General features: G+C 32.3%; 1 protein-coding gene across 1 annotated transcript in view; it reads right to left on the bottom strand.

The window, feature by feature from the left end:
* Positions 1-25459, bottom strand: part of LOC133204560 (short transient receptor potential channel 7-like) — a 37882-nt gene extending 12423 nt beyond the window's left edge. Inside the window, exons 1-4 of the mRNA XM_061340309.1 lie at positions 25363-25459; positions 3613-3725; positions 839-997; positions 7-498 (exon numbers count right to left, since the gene is read on the bottom strand). Of these exons, the coding sequence (XP_061196293.1) occupies positions 7-498; positions 839-997; positions 3613-3725; positions 25363-25459 (861 nt within the window). The remainder of the gene's footprint in view (positions 1-6; positions 499-838; positions 998-3612; positions 3726-25362) is intronic.
* Between the last annotated feature and the right edge of the window lie 1064 nt (positions 25460-26523).

Raw genomic sequence — 26523 nt, 5'->3', positions numbered from 1 at the left:
TCTCACCTTATAATATTTTTCAACTTTTGCAACACATCTGAGCTCCCTTGCAAGTTCAAATGCTGTCAGTATGGGGTCGTTACTGGACAGTGATATATAGGCACTACTGGCCAGACCCCTGTAGGCGTTCAGTCGAGTTTTGGCTAATCGCAATTGGTCAAAGACCAGCTTGTTACTACACTCCTGACAGTTACAATAGTAATGATGGGGTTTCCTGATTGTTTCACCCCTTAACAACAAAAGTTGGACAATTTCAAATTGATTCCTCTCTGCTGCGAGTATAAGAGGTGTGATATCGGAAGAAAAAGGAGAGTCCTCACTGGTGGTATTAAAGAAGTAATCTGTCTCTCCAAAACGTTTGTTTTCTCGTTTGACGTCTCTGTATTTGGGATGTTTTAATATTGTCTCTGCAATTTGTTCGTGACCTGCACTAATGGCTTGTAGCAGTGCTTCATGGATGCTGGCAGCATTCGAACGATCAAGTAGCAGTTCTACAACCTGCCATTGTAATAAAAGATGTCACTTCTGAGAGAATGATATCTAAATAATTAGGCAATTACACTTCAAAACACGATTTTAATTTCAGAATACCTCTTTGACGTTTATAAAAGTCTTCTATCACTTTAAAGTTTTATATTAAGCAGTGTTTTGAGGAGCTGTAATATTTATTACGATTCCTTATCTTTTTAATCATTCCTTTTTTACAAGTCTACCTATTATTGGTAATTAGTCTCTCTTTAATAGGTTGCCGATAGCGATTCTTAACACCTTTATATTCACATCAGTGTTGCATGATATTGAACAGATGCTGAGAGGTTCTTAGTGAAATATACATTACCTCCAAGTGTTCATTGCCCACCGCCAGGCGAAGTGGAGTGCGACCAAGGATATCACTGAAATCGACATTGAGGCTTGGGTGTTCCTCCAATAGTCGCTTAACAGTCGGAATGTCCCCGAACTCAGCGGCAAAAATAAATTCCTCTTCAAGGTCTGAAAGCTGAAAATGAATTGCCTCATGTTATTATTATATTGAATAATGGTTACATAAAAGAACCCTCTCTCTTCATTCTTTCTTTTTACATGTTTACTTCGCGGTTGTTAGCATATTATGTGATTTTAATTTCATAAGAATCTAACCAAATTTAAAATATAAATGTTTTTGTCATGTTGTTACATGTATTACTATTTTTTGTTGCTATGATATTTGATTTCTAGTTTCATTATCCTGATAATAACAACATATTTTTTAAGAGATTTTAGTGATGCCCTAAAATGCATATCTAAGCTTGTCTGATTTTTGCGCATTTTTCTCTAGAATTCTTGTTGGTTTAATCTTTCCAGGAATATTTACAATTTGTTTATACACATGTATAAACATTTTTAGATTTTTCTCTTTCATGCTCCAAACCAACTGGAAAAGTATTCTGAACATTGCAGAATACATGGATACACGTATATTGACCCATATTTTTGAATGTGTTTGCTGTCATTTTGTTGTGCATTTATTGATTAATTGAATATGATTGTATTGTCTTTGTGCATTCGCCACACTTCTGATTGTTGTATTGAGGATGTTTACTTGCGAATTGACCACAATGTGTACAGTCCACAACCACATCAATTTCATTTGTAAACTTCATATACTAGGAGCAGTTATTTATTACATTTTTACTCCTTTATACAGTGGATATATATATATATATATATATATATATATATATATATATATATATATATATATATATATATATATATATATATATATATATATATATATATATATATATATATATATATATAAATATATATATCATATCCAAGGTTATGAAGTCACAATGGTTGATCAAGTCAAATATTGTTGATTTACTAATTTAAAACTGTGTAAAACACGAAATAGCTATGTGTAAATTATGTGATGAAAAGAATCTCCCATCATTTGTGGCAACTCGTTGGATAAAGCATCCAACGAAAAACTATGGGAGATCCTATATTAATACTCCACAAAGCAGAAGTATGTATATGTATATTGTATATATTATAAAAATGTCAAATCGAGCCTGTGATATCAGAAGACTTTTTACTTGCACATAATTAAAGCGCTTTTTTGATTAAAAAAACACAGATTTTTATAAATAAATATTAACCCGCCTTTTTGCTGAACTTTTTTAAAGTAATGAATGTTAGTTCTAGGGGCAAGAAGTTTGAAATATAAATTCAAAAATGTTGGTGCTCACCAATGCCATGAATTTCAATAGCAAACAAAGCACATATATATAACATAAAATATAATAATCCGAGATTTCTCTGACTCTAACCCCTGCTTTTATATTTTGACATGTGCAGGGGAGACATGTCAAAATATAAAAGCAGGGGTTAGAGTCAGAGGAATCTCGGATTAAAAATATAAGAGTCCTACGCTAATTATCTGTTTAAAAAAACATTGCGGCCAAAAAATCTCATTATCACAGCTTCAAACGTTTTTCAATGTCTTCTCTTCATTTACAGATCACAAAAATTAATCTTCTGTGTTTACAGCAACTTCAAAACACAAGTCTTATATTGTTATTGTAAATTATAAAATAATCTATCGGGGCAGACGGCAGAAGAATGGGTTTTGTTCCAAAATAATAACGCCCCTGTCTAGAATATCTAGAACAGAGCTATCATGGTAATAAAGACTGCAAATTTAATAAAGTGGGTGAATCCTCGGTTTACATCCATCTATACTTTCTATTTATATTTTCATTCATGATAATTGTTTTTTACTTGAGTGCATGCTTTCATCAGGATGTCGCCAGTAAAATTGAAGAGAGTATAAATCATCAGACAGAAAGTGTGTCAGATTTGTGAATAAATTTTAAAAATTTTCTAGGTGGGATTCTTTCTAAGAACTTTTTTATTGTCTAAATTTCTCTACGTTATTGACAATTCGTTTGGCTGTGTGAGTTATGTGAGTTATTACTACTTTTTCTTTATTTAAAAAAGCAGTTGAATTGATCAGAACTCTTACCAAAGTGGTATTTATGAAATATGGAGATAACGAACAGTAATCAAGCTCAGAAGTCCATCGAAACAATACAAATCGAGAGCAGAGTAAACACGGAACTCGAAAAAAAAAAACACAAGAGGTGGGATCAGGTGCCATGGAGGAGTAAGCATCCCCTGTCGATCGATCATACCCGCCGTTTGATATTCAAACATATTCCTTTATAATTCATACACATTCTCTTTACGCAAAACTACATGTATCCTTATTTCATATTCTATCCATTTCTAGAAAAAATATCACCGTACCTGCAGCTTCACGTGTTGTGACCTTTAATCTTATGAAAAATTAAATGTGTTCATCCTTCCTTGATTTTGCCGATCCTGTTACTTTTCTGCCTCTTCTGTGACCAGACTGCAGTTCGGTACTTACCGGTCCTTACTGTTGCTGTTTTACCTCTACTGTGACCAGACTGCAGTTCGGTACTTACCGGTCCTTTACTGTTTCTTGTGTACCTCGATTATGACCTGCTCTTTGATGTTATTTTTAGAATTTGGTACTTACTGGTCCTTTACTTACTGCTTTAGGTACTTACTGGTCCTTTACTTACTGGTTTAGGTACTTACCGGTCCTTTACTGTTGCTGGCTTTCTCGCTGGACAGGTTTAGACGAGATAAGGACTTCTTCTCTTTGTGTGATTTGTACGGCATACCGTCGTTCACCTCATTGCTACGTGACGCTGTAAAGAAAAACCACACTTTCCATTATTCATTAGATTCGTTCCCCTGTTTATAAAATGGCCACAAGGACAAAGTCGTAGAGGGCAATGGACATTTATCTAATGCTCAGTACGCCTAGATCCTTATCCGGAATGTATTTCAGAGACAGTTCTCTATAAGTTTCCACAGTTTGTGCGTGTATATTTTCACGTGACTATAAGTTACAAATACTAAAGAGATTCAAATAGATGATAAATTGCTCAATTATCTAAATGTTACCATGGAAATCAGGTAGTTTCAGGTGAGATAATCTGGATTATTATCACTGATTATCCTACTGGTTCTGTATTTTTGCAGTGTAATGACTACCTTTTATGTGAATTAAGTTAAATTCCAACTCGAGCAAAGACATTAAAATTAGAAGAATTAAAAGAAGCTAGATTTTACTTAGAAAGGCTTGTAAACCAACCCTTGTATATTGTCATATTTTTAACTTTACATGTGCAAGAGTAATTGCATTGGACTGTGGAGTTGTAGTGGACTTGCAATAAGCCAATACTTGCTTTCATGTTTGCTGTAGTTCTAATAAAATATGATACATAATTTATAATCAAAAGGGACCGATTAAAAAAAAAAGGCTTTACATGAAGCCCTTTATGTTTGATCGTGTTTACTTATCGCATTAATCATATTTCTAAAATCATTTTCAGTTCAATACTTGATATTCATCTATTTTTAAATAGCTGAAAAGAATATCCAAAACTAGATAATGTTTCCATTCCAGGATTGTTTTTATGTATAAAGCAAGTAGAATGAAATGAGGGATGTGCGATGACGAATTTGCGAGTGCTAAAACTCGGTTATCACTAAGAAATCAAACTTTAACAATTTCTGAGAAAACACTATTTTGTATCCCTAAAACACAATTCATACAGCTTGTGGTTTGTATTTCCAGGTTGTATGTAAACAAGTACAATATCATCGCAGCAGTTCCTCGAAGGAAATCAAGATTAAGTCGGCATGGAATCGGCGGAGAGACATGGTAATCACAAACTACCATCTACCGTAGGTATAATCGATTACAAGCAGGTGCCATCAATGTGGGTAGGGGAGGGCAAAAACCTACACAGATGATCAGACAAAGAAAGGAGTGATTGGTTTATTTTCAATTTTTTTCTGCAACTTTCAGAGAAAAAAAAATGAAATACATATAAGAGTTGAAAATGAAAATGAATAATCAAAAAATAATTTAAATTTGTTTTATGTTTTTCATATTTTAGGATATTTTGCATCGTCAAATAAACTTTATAATATTTAGCAGCGACAAACTAACTAGATGATAATCAGTACTTTTAAGAACATTCAACGAAATGAAGGAAAAAGAATACTATTTCACACTGGGATGGAGAATAAAAATTGGATCCGTTGCTAACATGCTTAAAACAAACTCTATATATTAGTGCATCGGTACATGTACCACGTGTCATTTACAGATCATAAAATTATATAGAGTTGTATGTCATTTCTTTACTGTAGAAGTAGAAGCAAGTACAAGTATTACCAAAATTGGAGAAGTTAAGTATTGACTTAATTCACAATACAAATTACATTGCATGAACATACTAGAAAGTTTCACCACGTGTAGTGAAAATCCATAAATGATTGTTTTCATTGACCTATTGACCTTTTATGAAACCAAGATCACTATTACTGTTTAGGAAATGAAAGAAACACCATGTAACAAAATAATACTCATTTTGCATTTGTTGACATCAAATTTAAGTTTAATGCATTCCAATCCTACATCGTGACAAACTTCATAATTATTCATAATAAAAATAATTGATTTAAACAAATGTCAACTTTTTAGATTAATGATAATTGAATTGGGATAGAGCTTGTTGACTTCAATCTCCTCAATAGAAGAGTTATAAAAAAATAGAAAGAATATTACATTTTGGCAATAAATAAGGAATTCATATTATGTTTAAAAAAAATACAATTCGAATACTTTAGAAGGCATGACAGTTTAAGACTATTTTGTCCAGTTTCGGGAGTAACTGGATTCAAATGTTCGTTGAGATAGCTTTTAGGTTCTGAATGGCGAATCCTGCTCTAAATTCGTCTCGTTCTGTCAATGCTGACACAGTTGAATGTGAAAAAAATGTTATACAGCAATAACAAAACCCACACAAATATTAACTTTATTAGATTTTCCATCTTCTATGCCCTCTCTCTCTCATTAATGATTATCAGATATATATGAAAATGTACCAGCCAACACGTTTGGATATTCAAACGAATTTGAATCAACTTCGTGTCATCTAAAAGTACAGGTTTATCGAGAACAATGATCCTACAATGATGTTACATGTAAAGTTCATCTTGGATGTGAAGACTTTAAGCTGTCCAAATTCAGATCCTCTACTGCTCTTTACAACATTTCTTCAATAAAATTACTGTTAGTTTATTTTAATCAGAATTTTTACTTCATAACATTATAGGTTTTTATAGAGAACAGGCTTGATATGATGGTCATTTAGCATAACGACCCTGAAAATTAAATAGAAACAATAGATTACATATACTGACTAATAATATAAGAATGAGGAAGTACTCACTGGTAGGAAATGTAGAGCAGCGCTTAAGAGCGCAGTACTTGTATTTTCTTTTTTCCGACTGCATCATGAGGAGCGCTGAATAACCTCACAAGCTAGCCCATTTCATGTCGTAATAAGTTTTTCCCCTACATCTTATAACATCCTACGTTCATTAAGTAATTTTCCAGCAAAATGAAGTTAATAAAAGAAAACGTGACGTAATTCATTTAGTTCACGATATCCACAAACAATTTAAAGATGATCGTCCGTTTCATTTTCTCAGAAACTGTTGAAAATTCCAGACCTCGAAGAGAATATGAAATGTACTCACAATAAATACCGATGCTAACATTTTACACATAAGAATAATCCGTGCAACAAAGCAAAAAGAATTTTAATAATCGATTGGGGATTTTTTGTTCATTTACCAAAATGGATTACTCCTCTGTAATAACATAAAGCCAGTTCATACGACAACTATAGAAAGAATTGGAACTTAAGTGTTGATTAACCCGAAACCATCATTCCGACTTCCGCCGTATTGGCCTATTCTAATTGGAACATTTCGTAAACGACCAAAGGGAACGATACTATCCATCATAAAGAAAAAAATAAATATTTATTAATTCTAAGTAGAGGGGGAATGTTCTTGTCGGTCAAGGGTCAACATACAAGTCATTATCTAATGATTTATATTTCGAATTTTCTGTTGAGTATCGATATTTTTAAATTATCGTAACTGGTAAATGTTGTTTTATATGCAATTGGTGTCAGAACACACAATGTTTTTCATTACTCATTTATTAACCATCTACAATTATTCTCATCAGTTTGATATCATCCACTATAGAACTTTACTTGCAATTGTACAAATAAATGATAATTACTTACCAATAGCAAATTAATTATTAAGATATTAAATCTCTCCGTGATAGATACCATAACACTGCCGTTCTCCTTATAAACAACCTGTGATTTTTTTAACGATTTGTTTGTATTTAGAAGTGTGCGGCAAACAGAAGGTCGGAGAAATGGCATTTTTTGCTGTTCTCGTTTTTCAACGAATCTCCGTGCCAAAACGGATATAACGTAGCTCTGAAATCAAGCGATCACGCGCCATTTAATGTACATGTTCATTTGCCATGCTGAATATCGATATATCAAGCAATGTCTTCACATGTATTGAATATCGATAAATCATAAATCAAATCGTTATTTAGTGAAACATGGAATATCGATAAATCAAGCTATTTTTTCAGATGCCATATACATGTAGTAAACCTTCCGGCAAAGCGAAAAATAACCCAGAAGGATAACTTTGTAGAATAGTACATCCCACCGGTAGATTAACTACATGTATATGGTAAATCTTCCTCCATAGGGGAAGGTTTATTATATAATATTCATCTACATAGTAAACCTTCCCATTAAATCATAAACGGTTTGATTTTTTTAATGTTTTTCATTGGAAATACAATATTATACATTTATTGACTGGGTTCGAGGGCAATATGCATTTTGTCGGACCCAAGAACAAAACTGTTTGCCTGAGGCCGTTTATCTTTTGTTTTCCAGTTTTTAATGATTTTGTCTTGGTTACAATGGTCGGATCAAGAGCTTAGGAAGAGAAAGCATCCCCTGACGACCTGTCAAACAAGCCGCGAGACCGCTGTATTGATAAGGAAAACGGAGTCATCCTAAGTCCAAATGACAAAAAACAATGGCCTAACAATAGGTGGGAAACACGTTAGTCAAATATGACCCAACGAGAGGCTGTATTTGCAAGCATAACATTTTAATGACCGTTAAATATGCAAAATGCTGATAGTGAAAACCCTGTAACATCGTCATCATCTCATTTGTCAGTAGCCTGCCTCGGTTTACAAATTGTTCGTACTTAGAACATGCATTTGAGTATCGAATCCGTTGAGAGACATAAACATTATATGCAGGTGATTGTTGAATATTTTTACATTAACTGGGGAAAGCTGATGACGGAAAGACTGAAGTCTTTTAGCAATATATAGTTCAATTTATAAGTTGGCCATTGTTTATAGTTTCTTTTCATTAGTAAAACATTCTAGTATGAAACAGACGTGGCAGACTCTGTGGTGTCTTTTATTTCAAGTTCACTGTTGACATACGAATAAAAATAGCTATCATTAATTGGTAAAGTTAAACGTCATTAATAAAAATAACTATCATTAATTGGTAAAGTTAAACGTCATTAATAAAAATAACTATCATTAATTGGTAAAGTTAAACGTCATTAATAAAAATAACTATCATTAATTGGTAAAGTTAAACGTCATTAATAAAAATAACTATCATTAATTGGTAAAGTTAAACGTCATTAATAAAAATAACTATCATTAATTGGTAAAGTTAAACGTCATTAATAAAAATAACTATCATTAATTGGTAAAGTTAAACGTCATTAATATATCTAATTGTTGAAGTGAAAGCCACAGCAAGAGTTTTCTTCTCTGGTATCTCTTAGTTCTATATAAATATATCTCTGTCTGTTTGACACATATCTACATTTCTTAAACAAAAGCATCAGAGAGATTTCTTGTCTTGTTAATAAATAGTATATCGACTTGCCATAATGTCGACCTTTTTTAGCGGAACTGATATCTAACTCGTCTTAGCCGACAGTTAAACACACAAAATCTATAAAACAGCCATCAAAACACTCCATCAAATTGCTCGATAATCGGCTTCACAGTGTAGCTAGCCTTTGTCAGTTTTGATACAAGATTAAAATTCACCAGAGATATCTACTTTTTTGTAAAATAAATCAAAATGTTGAATCCTGCACATACGAGGGCTGTCCATAAAGTTCGTGGACAATGATGTTTTTGTCAAAATGAATCGTTCAGGATATATTTATTGTATAGTGAAATATTTGTTATGAAACTCCAAGTCAAACTAGTTTGATTTTTATTGTTTGAACTTAATATTATCGTACATGTATATACAACTCAGGAATTGAAAATTTTAAAATTTTTAACGATCGTGAATTTCACGAAGTAAGCGTTTTAGTATCTGGATTTTTCCTGTGTCAGAAACGTTTTTATCATCATACTGTATCAGTGTTCTGCTGTGCCCCTCTATGATTTACAATCGTTCATTCTGTTTCTCCTCAAGGAGATAAGTTAGCAATTTGATTTATGAATTAGACATAATCAAATCACTAGAAAGATTGTCGTATCATATTGAATGTTTTATTAGACACTTTCACTCAATACATTTAAGTAAAAATTCATTTTCCAACAATTTCATACTCTTTGGAGTAATGGTACTGAAACAACAAATAATTGGTTCCAAATATCTTTGGATATTATATCCATTGGCAACTTCTGTTTCTTTATCAGAAACAATTATTTCAAAAAGGTTAAATCCCTTGGTTGTCAACTGAATGTATTTTTAACCACGTGAAATTGCCTGTGTCTTCTTTGTGCTGTTCTTATCTGTTTCCATAATTGATTTTTTCATGAGGAATTTTTTAAGTCAGTTATAGCTTCAGTAAATTTTACCTTCTCTTCCACAGCCAGACACTTACACTGTCGAGATGAATTCTTTTTTAGCTATACTGCGTACTTTCACAGACACTTACAATGTCGAGAAATATTCTCTTTGAGTTATACTGCGTATTTCCAAATACTTTTTTTCAGTTTGAAAAATTTCCTTATCTTATTTGGCTTCTTTGACCATTCTATATGTATACATATTAAACAGTATGCCTCCCAAAAATGTTTACGTTGCTCGACTGACTAAGTTTAGTTCCTCCTTTGAACACCTTCACTAATGATGTTTTATTGTTTAGCTTCATTAAATGGTCGAAATCAAACACAAAAGGAAATGAGACGCAGTGGTTATCATACTAAGTTCAATAATCTGTAAAACAATATCCCCTGTAGACGAACCTGAATGACGTGTATACTATACATTGTAACATGATAAAATATATTGACAAAAGAGATTCAGTTTCTTCATTTCCACTGAGGAACAAGGAAACTTCCAAGTAAAAACAATTTTTCTAGCAAAAGAAGTCAATTTTGAAACATTAAGTCATTTAGTGACGTGTCAAAACCACGATGTCTCTGCCTTTTCTTCCACTGTCAGAATTTATGTCTTAATTATACCCCCATAACGACACTTCTGTATTGTGTTAATTGTTGTTTATTTTCGAACTCCATCATAATTACATTAAATAATCACTTTTACTCGATAACATACGAGGACCTTGTAAAAAAAAGTAAAATTTCATCTAAAACATTCAAACAAACAAAGATCCTTGTGCCTACAGACCTGATACTTTATTTCCTTTTATCAATTTCCAAGATGTCTCATATTGGTAAACAAATTTATTGCAGGGGCTTTAAGTGGTTTTGAAAAATTTATACACTTCTATCCAAGGGGAACTGATGAACTATGATGCTGAAAAAGTAGAAAGGTATCCATAAATGATCTGAATTAAGATGCTAACAGGTAATTCGTTTGGCTATTCTTTAACAAAAGGTAACGAAGTAAGAACATAGTTATAAAATCACTTGATTTCGGAGAAGACAGATCTCAGTAAATGAGGTGATTCTGTCTTTCTTTCAATCATTGTGGCACATAGAAGATAAATTACATTTAATGATGTACCTTTGCCAAAGAAACGAACAGACAATATGGGAGATCAAATTCCTAATTAAAGAAATATAGTATTTAAACAGAGGTAACAAGACAATCATGTCTTTAAATAGGCTTTATCAACAGGATTGACATCGGCTTAATGTGACAGCACATTTTTTTCCGCTGCGCGGTAGATTTCCAAAGTATGTGAGCTCTGACGGAGTAAGGAAAAATCCACAGATCTGTTTAAACAGCAGATAGGACGAGTGTCTACTTTCTGAAGGAAACTTAGGGCAGACTGACAACAGTAAACAAATCTCAAAGAAAATCAATTTCAACCTGAGAGCGAGAGCACGTGCGAAAATCAAGAACTCAAAAGATGCAAAACAAAACTCGATACTATTCTTTTTCTTTTTAAATTTTATTTTCCGCTGATATCAACTTGATGTTAGCAGAAAGTAGCATGTCATACAGAGTGTCTGCTTCCATGTTAAACATTTTTTAAAAAGCTAAATCCGACGTGTTACTAAAATTGCATCACTTCAAAGGTTTCCTCTTCAGAACTGAATATTAGTAAATGAACTGTTGAATAGAAGCAGAACATTCAATCACATTACATCCAATTCCATTTCAGCAACCCAAAATTGATTTATAATAAAAGTTAGTTATATTCAAATTAAACTAACGGTATCAAATCATTATTTTAAAGAATTATCAGTCGAAGCGATAAATTAGTTGATCACGTTTAGAAACATGCCTTCTAGTCAGCAATATTCATTAAATTAAAATAATCAATTATATCAATGAAATCAGTAAAGGACATATTGATCTGTCTAAACACTATAAAATAAAGGACTATACATGTATCCATTAGCAAATAGAGCTTACGCAGAACACATCAAAGTTAAAGGCTAACTATTGTCAGATTTCTGATAAACAGAAATCGTCGTCTTATAACAAAGCAAACATTGAAATCCAATTTTAGTTGTTTTTTCCACCAGACATCGTCCATCATTCATTTTGGATATCATAGAGATATTAAAGCAATGTTCTTGTTTAAAAAAACATGGGAAAACAAACAAACAAGGAAAAAGGATACAGTCATATAATGAATGTGCTATGTAGGAGATTCGATCTAGAGAAGATAATATACACAGTTAACTCTTATTACTTCAGATTTCACAACCAGGAATAAAAAAAGAGGAAGTAATTAAATAGCTTTAGTGTAAGTGCAATGCATCAAATAGACTCATAGACAGGGGAACCCTGTTTGTCAAACTGATTGGTATTAAAACGCTTACTCTCTTGTGAACGCTGTGTTTTCAGAGCTAATAGAATATGAAAACGTAAAGCTTTTCATGCTATACAATAGAAGCTTTTTATTTTCAATTTGTTTATCTTTCTAGATTTTTCTATACTACCACTGTTTTTAATCATCGTTACATAACTGAAATCAATATGTATTTATTTTCATCTTACGAAGTTGGCGGTTTTAAGTTTGATCAAATACCAAACTGCGAAAAATATATCACTATAAAACACTCACATATGCTAACATTGAGTTAACTTTGAATTGTACACATATAAGTTTATCGATTTACTTATTACCTGTAAACGTCTGGGTACTCCTGAAAAAACTCATCACTAATTTGATAATTAAATTGATCATTATCATTTAGGTTATTATTTTGGATCCTATCCCTTACACAGATATTCAATCTTATTTTTGTGATCTTTGTGTATTTGAAGTGATCACAAAAATGTTTTATTTATTGTGATACATAAGACAGAAAAGAACAAAATATTTATGAATCTTGGACGGAATTTTGAGCTTCCTCAAAAACCCATACTTCCTTTAAGCTATAAAAATAAACAAGTGCGTGCCATCCTCTAAATATCTTACCTGAAATACGCTTAGCAATAATAAAGCCTTTTCCAGCGCGGTAAAAATTTCTAGAACGGATTTTTGAGTCCATGATGTAGTCAACGCACAACAATTTTAACACTTCATTTTTATGTCAACACTGCCAAATCTTTCAACTTTTTAGAATTCCCTCAGAATTGCGTGAGTATAGTTCATGACACAGTCTGAAACTAAGGGTAGGAAAAAGGTTCCTGTGCTAAACGGATTCCATCACATAATTACGACTTGATTAGTCAACATGCATCTTTTGTAAGGTCTGTAAAATCTGAAGCTGTACCTGGCACAGTCTAAATACAATGTCCTGATGAGATTGCTGCTTCAAACCTCAGGTGCTGGGTCTAACTTCTACGCATAGACCACAATGTATCAGATTCACCCATAATGTCGCCTCTAATTAGTTCAACAATGTGAATTATAGATTTTTGTCTCATATTGACCATTCGAATAACAACGTTAAACATTTCTGAATAGAAATCCAGGACGTGCTAAATCATCCATTTGACACATTTTAATTCCACAAGGATGTGTAAACTTACTGAAACGTCAAAACCTAATCTTTTAACAAACTAAGTCCATATGTGAAGATGCACCGATTGCACCACGGAATTTAAGGTGTAGAGATTTCTCTCTAAGAAAGCTTTGCAAATAAAGGTATTCCAGACTTTAACTATAATTGCTAACATTGCCATGCTGTAGAAGAAAACTGAATACTATTAAAAGAAGATAATACCCAACCATATATACATCAGAAAATATGTAAACATATTTTTTACACCAATTGTCAGTTGGCGTCTATAGGCAAAGATAAATCGGCGCTTACAAACTTTTAACAAGAACCTACATGCGTATAAACAAGGAAGATTCCATGATAGAAAATGTATTATTTCATTAACTTATTGATAGAAATTGTTTAATCTTCTGAATCGTTTGGTCATGACGTCACGTCATCATGTTACTGTAATTCATAATCACTATCTCGTCGTAAAAATGATTAAAATTTACACTTAGTAAGTAAGAATATTTAAAATCTTAATCCTGTCCAAGTGAGTAGATTTCAACATTGAATTGATTGTAATTTTCTGTACCTTGGCTGTACACAAGATGTGAAGATACCAAACAGTAATCAGGCTCAAAAGTCCACTGAAACCATACAAATTGTGAGCGGATGGACCTCTGAAAACATTAGAGGTGGGATCAGGTACCGTGAAGGAGTAAGCATCCCCTGTGGACCGGTCACCGGTGGAATAATTAATAGATTTATTGTTAATATCCGTATTTCAAAATTCCAAAATATCCAACATATTTCAATATGAGCACAAGAAGCAGAACCGTCAAAAATTGACCGTCTTTAAACTAATAAAACTAAAAATGTGCATGTATTTCCATTAGATTAACAGTAACATAAATATTTTACAGGTTTGTAATCTAGATATAATGCTATTTTTAAGTAAATCGACTAAATTTCCCCCATAGCTCTATATCTGTTAACACTTCTGAAGATGACGTGATTTTTACATTCTAACGTAAAACATGATTGAATGCCAATTGACCAGATAGAATGTTGCTCACATTCACTGAGCCGTTTCTGAATAATCAATTAAAATAGTCTGAATAAACTATAGAAGAGCATCTGTTGAATAAGATAATACATGGATCATATGTAAACATTAGTCCTACCTGTAAGGTCAATTTATGTTATTTATTTAAAGAAAATCTTTTGGGTCTTCCTACTCTGTAATAATGCAAAGACTAGAGTAATATCGAAAATATATATGTCAGTGTTTTAAGAAGTTGGTTTTTTAAAACACGTACTCCCATGATAGAACAGTGGTTAGAGCGTCTGCTCTAGAGTCGAGGAGTAAGGAGTTGATCCTTACGTCGCGGGTTCGAATCCCACTGTGGGACGTGGAAACCGGTCCTTCGGATGAGACCGTATAAACCGAGGCCCCGTGTCGCAGTAGGTGTTGGCACGAAAAAGATCCCTCACTGCTCAATGGTCGTATGTGCCGAGCATAGGACAAAAATCAGCAGCTCTCCACCGGCAAGTGGTGGCGTCTCCATATGAGTGAAAAATTCTCGCGAGGGACGTTAAACAACATACAATCAATCAATCCCGTGACAGAATATAGAATTTTGTAGTTGCTTCTTGATTCTAAATCAAAAGATATTTATATTTTGTTGGAACATACGTGACGTCACTAACAAACAAAGTGCCCCTTTTATGATATCTTACTGGATATTTTAAGGATCAAAGTTCAATGTTTCCTGTTGATTTATTACGTTTGAAATAAATATCTATCATAAGAAATTGATTTCTTTGTATCTCCCTACGATATATGCATCAGCGTTTATCACATAGAAAAGCTTTTTGTTCGAGAAAGATTAAAATCAGAAAAAAAATAACAAATGAAAGAGATGATAGGAAATGCTTCCTCTAAATCATCATTATTATTTTTGCATGACAATTCTAGTTATTCTTTCCTTTTAATATGGTAGCAATTAAGAGCAGATGGATAGTGATTCATAGTTAGCATGCCATCAATGTTGACTTTTTTTTAGTGAAAAGGCTTTAATATAGAAATGAAGAAGAAAGAATCTGGGGGAATAAGACGAGCCATGTGCCCATGCCCATTTTTAGGCTATGCAAGAACATTTATTGGAAAAAAATATCTCAGTTGTTCGAATTTACTTAAGCATTTTAATGTTTACAGTAGTTCTCAAAATGATATTTATATTCTAAACAAGCTAAACAGTTGACTTTCATATACTGTCACAAGTGTCTAACATGGGTAGGGAGTTCTATTAATTAATCTGCATATTGAATGTTAACACTTATTGTCGAGATATTATAAAAATGTTAACATTGTATATAATGATAGTGGTGATCTAGAAGCGCTTGTAGTAAAAATAAATAAAAACGGGAATAAAAGTATTCAAATATCTATTATAATTTTTATCCGGCATTTTAAATAATTTACTGTAAATGAGTTCATTACTATATATATATATATATATATATATATATATATATATATATATATATATATATATATATATATATATATATATATATATATATATATATATATATATATATATATATTATTTCCAGTGAAAAATATGTTATTCCTATAGACATTTTTTATAAAGTAAAACAAAATTAACCCCCTCCCCAAAAAATAAAAAATCAAAAAATCATGACTCGAACACTTTCCTCAATAAACGTCCCTTTAAAGAGCTCCTCGCTAACCACTATACCAGGGAGTCACACATACATACCCATGTAAATAGCATACAGTTTCTATATTTAGCAAACATATTTGGACTTAGAATTTTTTAAGACCACGGTGAAAATTTAAGTAAGTTAACTTAATTTTTTATGTAGAGTGGGTCTTCGTACCAAATTTTTGCAAGTGTAAAAAGCAACATCTTTCCATTGCCTTTCATTAATCGTTCTCAAAAAAATTGGTACGATGACCCATTCTATTTAAAAAATGTAGTTATATCATCCAAATTATGTCAGTTTTTGTGAAAATTGAGCGTGATGCCATTTTTTTTGTGTTAATCAGAATCATTTTCGCTGTTACAGTATTCAGGTTTTGTCAAATTTGTATGCAAATGGTAATAAGCATTACATTAATTCAACAAAAAGTGAAAAAAAAAATTTAAATGAATTTACTGATTTTTTATCGATCGTTATGTAGGCATATGGCTCGGCTTATCCCCCCAGTTTCTTTTAAGAGTCTTTTAAATCGAACAGAATGAAAAAACCAAATTCTGTAATAGGAGATCAAAATGTTTTGGGGACCAAAAATCCTATGCTTTAAATAAGAATACTGTAAATCAGATTTTATTTAGAGGCATTTTATTTGCTTATCAAGATTAAGTTGAGGCAATATTAGAGTTCTTGAAAGAAGTATGTTAATTATGACATACACCTGTACTGTCAATGGGGTAAGCAAAAATATCTGGAAATGCAATGTCATTGTTTTGCTACTACATGTATGCAATTTACACTTTGGTCTTAGCCAAAAGGCTGAGAAGTAAATATGCATTATATAGTCAGATGAAATAACAACTGTTTACCCACATAAAAGAAAATGAAAATCCATATGATGACAATCGCTCCCAGGTATTATTTCATACTTTTAACTGAAACGAAAATCTTGGTGTAGAAAGTAATTATTATTAACAAATAAACAAGTGACATTGACGAGTAGAGGTTGAACTCTGTTTAATAGAACAGTGAGGTCAAGTAAAGGAGAGTCGTATGTACTCCATCTGTCATCAGAGTCTGGGACATAATATCGATATAACGGTAAACATAATCACAAATACATGTCATTTCTCCATCCTTTTATATCCACAGCATAGCACCATGATTTGTGTGGAATTGATATCATGACACCTCTGTGATAAAATACAGGTTTCTTGGATATTTTCATGCTTCGCAAACTGAAAAGATTGCAAAATTCCAGTATTTTTAATTTATTAAGAAATATGATCTCGGTGTCATGTAAAAGACCCTTAGATATGACCTGATATTAAAAAAAAAACCAACTAAATTTAATAAGATTAAGTACAAACTAATTTTCCTACAAAAATACCACCTACTAACTTTTATTAGCGTGCGAGATATATTCGTTTTCCGACCTGGTTGGGATCGGCTTCGGCCGATCTCAGTTTATTCCATATGAGGCATCGCATACGCCTTTTACTACTTTGTTTACTATGCACTGACAGCCTCAAATAAACTTTCAGAAAAGTACTGACATTTTTTCAATGCATTCACCTTGAGATGCAGATGTTTTTGTCATTATGTATTTTTGTAGAATATTTCCTTAGTCGCGAAAATAAGTCGTCGCAGATAGACTTCGAACTGAAAATTCGCGAATGAAAGTTGTGGCATACAGTATATAAAATTACGAAAGATCAAATGCTAAAATCTTGAGAACCTCTCACAATGCAATCTAATGAATTTTGATTCTTCTATTCCTCAATGTCTCCGATTACAAATTGAAACATCAACAGACCCTGTGAATACCCATAAAAAAGAAAAGCAATGATTTATTATTTCTAATCCAGTAAAAGACAGGAAATGCCATTACGTGATCCATCTTACAAAACGCATTGAATGGTAAGGCTTTGGTCACTGTTCATTTAACTTCCATTGTTTATTGTCTCTGGCGCAGGCTATTTCAGACTCCAGGCATCAACATCGACATCTCCCCAATCAGAATGGCTTTTTACGAAAGCATGGGCATCGTATATTAATCCAAGCATGCAGTATCTGTCATTGATCACATTCTTTACGTTTAATGTATGGCTTGAAACAATACGAGAATGTTTATGCAGTTAGTAGAACGGGATTCAGAGAGGAAAGCATGTAAATATTGAATGTGTTTATTTATCCCCCTTTTCACCTGATTTCCAACGCCCATTGCAATTTGCCATAAAGACAGAAATCGATATACTCTCTGATGTTTATTTCGTGCGCAGCATCACCTACAGCAAATGTGATCATTACCAGCTCTGCATGCTGCAAACGAAATGTATGCTGGGAAAATTCTATTTAATATAAATTAAGTTTGTAATCCCATTTCAGATCGAAAAATATAATCATGTGGTGTGAAAACAGATGAAAAGGAATTTATTTCACAGAACAGATCCTTTTTTATTGAATATCACACTTAAAATGGCAAATTTGAAGTGTACATGTGCTCTAAACAATGGCTCCAGGTTGAATTCAATAACTGCAATATTACGTAACATATTACAAACATGAATCCTGGTAATATCTGAAGACAATACTAGTAGTAAGAGATCACACTGACAAACGATCAGTTTATCTGCTTATGACGTTATCAATCTAGGTCTATTTAGGCACTGATTTATTATTTTTGGACGTCATTGGTCGTTTAAGGTGAAAGATCCCTCTGCTCTAAATTTCACCATTTTTTTTTAAATTCCTAACAATGATTTTCATCAACAACAATAGCATTAGATTCCAATGGAAAGTAGTTTGAAGTATGAAGCGTTGCTTACTTTTTCAGAAATTAATATTATGTCTAGTCATGATATGAAGAAAATTTGATATGGTGACTAGAAAGATCAATAATTTTTTTAAACTTAACATTGAAAATAAAAAAAATTGAGGTATATATGAAAATAATATTTACTGTCATACCTATTTAATTCATATTAGAAAACATAATGAAACGTTGCTTTTTAAATCAGAATATCACATTGTTTTCTTGCTTATACGAAAATGCATCCTTCTACAAGAGTTATCTTTCCATCTACAGAAGAAAAATATTAATTAATTGATTATAAAAATTCTACATACAAAAATTATTAATTAATTGATTATAAAAATTCTACATACAAAATTCCTGTAACAATTAAAAGAATGATATGTTAAGAGATAGAAATATCTCAATTTAAACAGTTTATAGAACTGAGTTTTAGGTAAACTATTATAAGTAATTACTAAAAATATTGGCATTAGGAAATAGAAATCAATACTGATTTGTAACATAGTTCAGATTTGATTAAATTGACTATGTAATGGTCCTCATTATTAAACTCTAGTAAGATAATCCATTGGATTGCTTCGAATAATTTCCTTGGAAAGTTATCTCTCTTATCAGAGGGACATTACACCTTAACAGCACCTGCCGACAACTGCATGAATACTGCGAATTAGCGCTCTATCATAATTTTTCGGCACGACCAGATGCTTTTATACGCCAATGACATCCAAAATTAATAACCCAATACTTATATTTACATCTTATTTTCTCTTTTTATAAAATGTTAATTTTCATTCGTCTTTATTGTAAATTTACCGCTTTCCAAAACTGGTTTGGGTAATAGACGGAAAAGCCTTAATAAATATTGCTCCCTGAATTCCGAGTTACGTTCTAAATATTTAAATACAGTGTACCTTTCCCACTGAAATTTTCCCCCGATATTCTTAATTTAATACATGTATCATAATACAATCGTACGTACAAAATATCAACATATATAACCAGGAATTTTGAAGAGATAGCAAATGATAAAAATCCTTATTTTTTTTTAAAGAAAAATTAACCAAAAATAGTTTAGCTGGTATTTCCTGGAAATTTGTTTCAGAAAGATGTTCAGCATTACGAAGTATCATAAAATCACACAAAAGTACTTCAATAATTGGAACTTTTAACATATACAGGGAATAAGAAAATAAAGTTCCAAACTATCCTTAATTATAGACATTTTTATCACATCCCATGGACACGTCCTTCTTCCAGCAACTTTTCCTTACTTTAGTGAGGAAAACCTTTTAATGTCATTCCGAACCCGGGTGACATATTGTTACTGTTTCACCTTATTTTGTTTTGCATGTAGGAATTCTAGGAACTGGCTTGGAAATTTTTTTAGAAACTATGAAAATCAAGTGTTGTTTTGCACGCAACATTTCAAAATTTTAAAATGGATAGCAACCAATCTTTCTTAAAATTACAAAGAATTATTTTTCGATCGTCAAACTATTTTCTGCAAAATAATTGGACCCGATTTCACAGATTTTGTCCCAGTTACAATGGAAACAAAAAGTTTTTGGGGGGTTTGGGTGACTAGTTTAAAATATTTGAAAACACATTATATTCACGTGTAAGAGATTTCCCAAGTTTCTGAAGTTTAATTTTTTAAATATGGCTGCATTTCGTTAACATAAAAAAACCCATATGTTTCTGATGTTTCATTTTTGGCAAAAATTGCTTATTCTGTTTTTTTTTTTATCTCAAATATTGCACTGTTGGGTAAACTGGGGTAAACTGAGGAAGATCAATATGGTATATGCTAATGTTTGCAATAGGTGAGTGTTTCTAATTTTAATATGATTAGATTGCTGTTTTTCATATCTCGTAACAGACATAGTAAAGAGTAAATCGTCTTTTCGGGAAAAAAAATTCTGCTTGCAATATGGAGATAACGAACAGTGTTCAAGCTCAAAATCCCTAAAAATTGTAAAATCGGGAGCAGAGTAAACACTGACCTCCAAAACGATCAGAGGTGGGATCAGATGCAATGGAGGAGTGAGCATCCCTCGCGACTGGTCAAACCTGCATGCCGTGTGCTCCTTGTCATATTAAAAAAAAACGGAAAAATCCGAAGACAATTTAGTGTGTATCTTATGGCCTAACAATTACAATGAAGCGTATTGAAGTGATAAAATTTTTCGTTTGAGTGGAAAGTTTGGGTGTTTCTTATCAATCGTCAATTGCTACATAATGACACGCCCATTTCTTTAGAAACGAGAAAGAAATATTCGTCGTAATGCTTTAGGACACCCCACTCTTTGCGACTAGCAACATAAGTTACACTAAAAAAGAGATTTTATTAAGTTAGAAGACAGAGTCTTCTAAGTTAGAAAACAGAGAAGACCCCGCTTCTGTAAAACACGTATTGCAACGAATATGTACATAATTATGAATTTATCATGTTTATGCTGACTGTCAATTTGATTGGCTATTGTACTTATGGAATACCTGTTCTACAGGTATTCGAATGAACCATTTGACCGTTGTTTTTCCTTTGTAAAGAAATAGGCGTGTCATTATATGACACCAACGTTCTAAAGAAAGCTCAAAACGTTCCATTCAATCGGAGAATTTTACATGTACAATAAAGTGCATTGAAGTGGTAAATTTTTCCGTTTGAATGAAACATTTGAGCTTTCTTTCAAACAATGGTTGCTACATAATGACACACCCCTTTCTTCAGAAGTTGTTTATTGTAGAGACGATCGAATGGGCGGAGAAACACGAGTCTGCATTGAGGTACAGTCCTCAGTTTCACCTGCTTATTCGAATACCTGTGGAACAGGCATTTTATAAATACATTAATCAATCAAATCGGCAGTGTACATAAACACCGGGAAAACGTGTTCGATCATGTGTTCTAGTAACTTAGATAGACATGACTTATATACATGCTATTAGTATTATGTATATATTCGTTACAATTATTGAGTTCTGCAGAAGCGGGAAGTCTCTCACTCACTCTCCCAACTTCATAATACACTGTATCCCCATTTCAGCACAACTCGTGTTGCTAACCTCAGAACATAAGGTGTCTGAAAACATTGCGACGAATATTGTTTTCTCAATGTTAAAGAAATAGACGTTTCTTTATGTAACGATTGACATTCGATAAGAAAACCCAAACGTTCCATTCAAACGAAAAATGTTACCACTTCAATGCGCTTTATTGTAGCATGAAAATCGTCAGTCCACATTTGACTTAATGATAGGATTTGTTTGCTAACAAGGTCATTGTATCGACCATAAGACTTGCGAAATGAAGACTTCAAACGAGACTGTTGATAGCCTTGTTTCATCAACTTGTTTGTCAATAAGCTTGCCTCGTTTTAGAAATTGTTCACACGTAAAGCATGCTCTTGAGTATCAAATCAACTGGGAGACAAATAGCCCTCATGCAGGTGATAAGGATATATTGCTACATTATAAGGGTATTTTACTGCATTATTTAGAGTCGGAACAGAAAATGTTCTGTGGATTCAGTAAGCAAATTTGTGTCCCCTTTTTCTGGAAATATATGGAGGATGTAAGAGGACATTTGTAACTGTTTCATATTATTCTCGTTTGCAGTAATACATATAAAAATTATCAATATGCAAGACATCTCTGTGCAAAAGGGTTAAACAATTTTCAATGCTTTTTATAAGTTTCACGACGAAACCTACTTGAAAGCTACAGGTAAATTGCTATGCTTTTGAAATGCGCGATTATGTCTAATGATATACGTGCTAGGTATATTCTTGGACAATATACCAGTGTATAATAATCAAAACTTCTAACCCACTACTGGTTAAGCAACAATATTACATGTATATGAAATTTTTACGAGCTAGGTTTGTTTGATAGTACTTGTTCATTGACACCAAGAATTTTGCATCCCTTAAGAAATCTTTTGAACTATGACATGTGAGTATTTAAAAGCTGCATTTCCAGTAAAGGCAAGCATCAAGAATATATATATCTACAGCACTAAACTGTGACATGTATCAATGGAATGAATTTTTTTATCTTTCTAAAATTAATTCATCAAGTCATCGATTTACGTATGAAAATTTGAGTGTCCTTGATGTCGGTATATATTGGGTTTTTAAAATGCCATGCATAGTTTCGTCTTTTTCGAATTCATTTAGCAGACCATTTTAAATATAATCAAATTAATTAAGCACTGACATTGAACATAACCTGTTTGACACTTTTAACTACTAGTTATTGTTTCTTTGATATCTTTAATCTTCCTGACTCGAGAAAGATTCCTTCTAAGCTTCCGTGAGAATGCCACAAGGTCAAAAATCAATAACCAAATATGTTTACCGTAGAAAAAGAAAGATAATCATTACTTGCCCGAATTAACGAACAAAACATTTTCCGAATTAATCGGATTGCTTAGATACAACGTGTGCAATGTGATCTATAAAACGTGAGAGGTTCCCGTTTTATAACGACGAGATTGGAACCAATTAGAATCATGAATTGGATATTTTTCTATTGCAAGTAATAGGATATTACACCCTAAACTGATCCCAGTGCTGCATTATTTGAGTTGAAAGCAGAGTAAGCAAGTACAGACAAAGCGCAGTATTTCGCAAGACGGTGCACCTGAACATTTACAAAGTCAGTACACAACTGCCACGTACGTGACATCAACTTTTCTATCTCCCGAGAGAAAAAGCAAACTTTTATTGGTTAACTCATTCGTTCTTTTCATGACATGGCTACACACTTTTTGCAGCTGTTCCATTTCTTGGTAGAAAACACTTTGAGAGAATGCAAGAACAATGGTTCTTTAACGTTTCAAAAAGTTTGGCTGAGCAGTTACTGTGAAAAATTAGTTTAAAAAAAATCATTTTCCTCTGTTTCCATGGAAACTGGTCATTTTGAAAATTTCAAATGTAAATTGCACATCTAGAGTTGGTATATATCAATTCTGTGAAGTTTATTAAGATTCTCCCATCTACTGTGAGAATATTTCGTGGACAATATTTTATATCTAGCAATAATGATATGTCTCCTGACCTGTCGGGACGACATAATTATATAAAATATGAATTGTATGGATTACTTGATTATAATACTGAATAATTTTTTTTATTAAATGTGAGCCTTTAACAAAAAGTATTTGGGTCTATGTTTTTATATTAAATATATTTTACACAATAAGAAAACACAGCAGGTAAAAGACACAGATGTTGATGTTTCTAACATACCAAATAAACGATAAGTGGATGATATTTAAACCAATCTTGCAACCATATGTTTTTTTCAAAGTTGATATACTCTTAATGAGGAAATTTTCCCCGAGATCCCTGCTAGTTAATCAAAGTTAATCAACAGATCACTCGTTGTAACTCAGCGGAAAATGAAATTTATGTGATATGAGAATACTTTGTTATCTTACTAAACATGATGTTTTTTGAAATATTGCAAGCATGAATATTGGCTAAATGTAAAAATTATGGCTTATAAAACATTTGGATACTGTTAATTAAATGCGTTTCAAAGAGTTGTTATTATTGCAGAGGAATTACAAAACAGAACAAGAGGACCACTGCCCAGATTAATCCGTTAAATCTTTTTTAAAAAATTGCTTTCCTACATTCATATAACTTACAACAGGACCTCATTCCTTCATATAGGAACATTAGAAGTCCAGTTGTTGAAAAAGAGAAGTACATTTACATAAAAGTTTTTAAAATCGAAAATTGGTGAAAAAAGAAACAGATCCCATGAACTCATTTGACCATCAAATCAAATATTTATTACAATAAGGATTTATTTCAATAGTATTCAATCATCCACTTCTTTAAACATATTTTACAGTTAGTGAGTAGTGTGCTTTTTTCCTCCGACTTAAGAGACTCAAATATTTTCTATAACAAATTATTAATGCATATTGAACCGTAACAAATTGATATTTTTTAAAACTTTAATCTATTGCTTCAAAAACATCTTAATTTGGTTGGTCTGTTGTTGTTGCCTTTTATATTTGCCTGCGATTCTACATTTTATCCAAATAAATTGAAATTTAACAAAATCATTATAAAGATAATAACTTTGAACTTTTTTCTTATACAGGACATTTTTAATAATTTGTAATGAATAACAATAATTCTTGAAAGTCAAATAAAAACAACAAGATCTCTATAGCCTTGTTTCTGTAAATACAATGTTTACCTTCGTATAAATCAAAATTTTGAATTCGACAAATTTCAATTACATGCATAAAAATTTAACATTGATCAATAATGATATTTCAAATTTTATATTTCACATTTTCTCAAAACCAGGTTGTTGATTAACACACAAAAAACCCCTCTAAAATACTCTTGATTTCTTTCAATTGTATTCTCCCTCGGAATCATTAGAATAAAGAATAAAAATCTTACCAAATACGGCAAAAAATTATCAAATGACAAAAAAAAATACTCACGGGTGGGGGATTCCTGACATTGAACCTTATATCGCTCTGCCGCCCCACCTCCTCCTCTGTGTCTCTTAAAGGTTTGTAATTCACCAAATGAAAACATGGTTCCTTACTGTCTTCCCTGTAAAAATATTTCTAGAGGTAAAATATCCACTCTTTCGTGCATTTCAGCAATTCAGCATTATACTAGTAACTATGGAGTACATGTTCAACAAATTATCATACCTCTTCACACTCAATTAGTCTGAAATAACTAAGGTCAGATTATATCTGGATGGAGTGATCTATTGATTTTCTCAGCTTAACTCTCCAAATGACAATTCTGTGTTTTACTTATAGGCGTTTCAAGAAAATAAAATATATTTCTTCCCAAATATCCCACGATTCATTTTGTTTGTTGTTTAACGCCCCCTCTCGAGAATTTTCCACTTATATGGAGACGCCACCACTTGCAGGTGGAGGGCTGCAAATTTAGACCTATACTGGGCCCTCGGGGCTAGTGAGGAATCTTTTTCGTGACAGCACCTATTGCTACACAGGACCTCGGTTTATACGGTCCCATCCGAGGGACCGGTCTCCACGTCCAGCAGTGGGATTCGAACCCACGACGTTAGGATCAACTCCTTATTACGCGAATCTAGAGCAAACGCTCTAACCACCGCGCAACACGGGCGACGATTCTTTTTTTAAACTCTTCTCCGCGAGAATATATTCTGATTTTTACTTTATTTGCACAGGAGTGTGCAGAGTCTAATCCTAATCTCATCCATAGAGACGTAAACGACAAGTGCAATAATTCACTCATAACGCACTCTTAAATTTTTTATTGATTATTACAATTTTGAAAGTAAAGTACTTGTAATAGAATATCATCTATTATTTCTCAAACCTAGTAATATTCCCCAAAATGTATATTCTAAAACCTTACATCAAGATCATAACTAAGAGTAGACTTAAATGAATATTTCAAGTTAATATAGATTTTTATTAATATGTTGAATATAACAATTTCAAATAAAACATTTTCATCATGACTGTACGTAAATATCATACAAACTTGAAATTTTTCTAATAACTTGTTTGTTAAAAAAATCAAATTATTCAAATTCTATATTTTGATTTGTCTATTCTCATTTTATGCTTTTGAGGCCAGGGTACAAAAATCTC

The sequence above is a fragment of the Saccostrea echinata genome, unplaced genomic scaffold (assembly GCF_033153115.1).
Source record: "Saccostrea echinata isolate AGI-Se365-2 ecotype Australia unplaced genomic scaffold, CSIRO_AGI_Sech_v1 ptg000054l, whole genome shotgun sequence".
Lineage (NCBI taxonomy): Eukaryota > Metazoa > Mollusca > Bivalvia > Ostreida > Ostreidae > Saccostrea > Saccostrea echinata.
The sequence above is the reverse complement of the archived record's forward strand: the minus strand, read 5'-3'. Positions and strand labels throughout refer to the sequence as shown.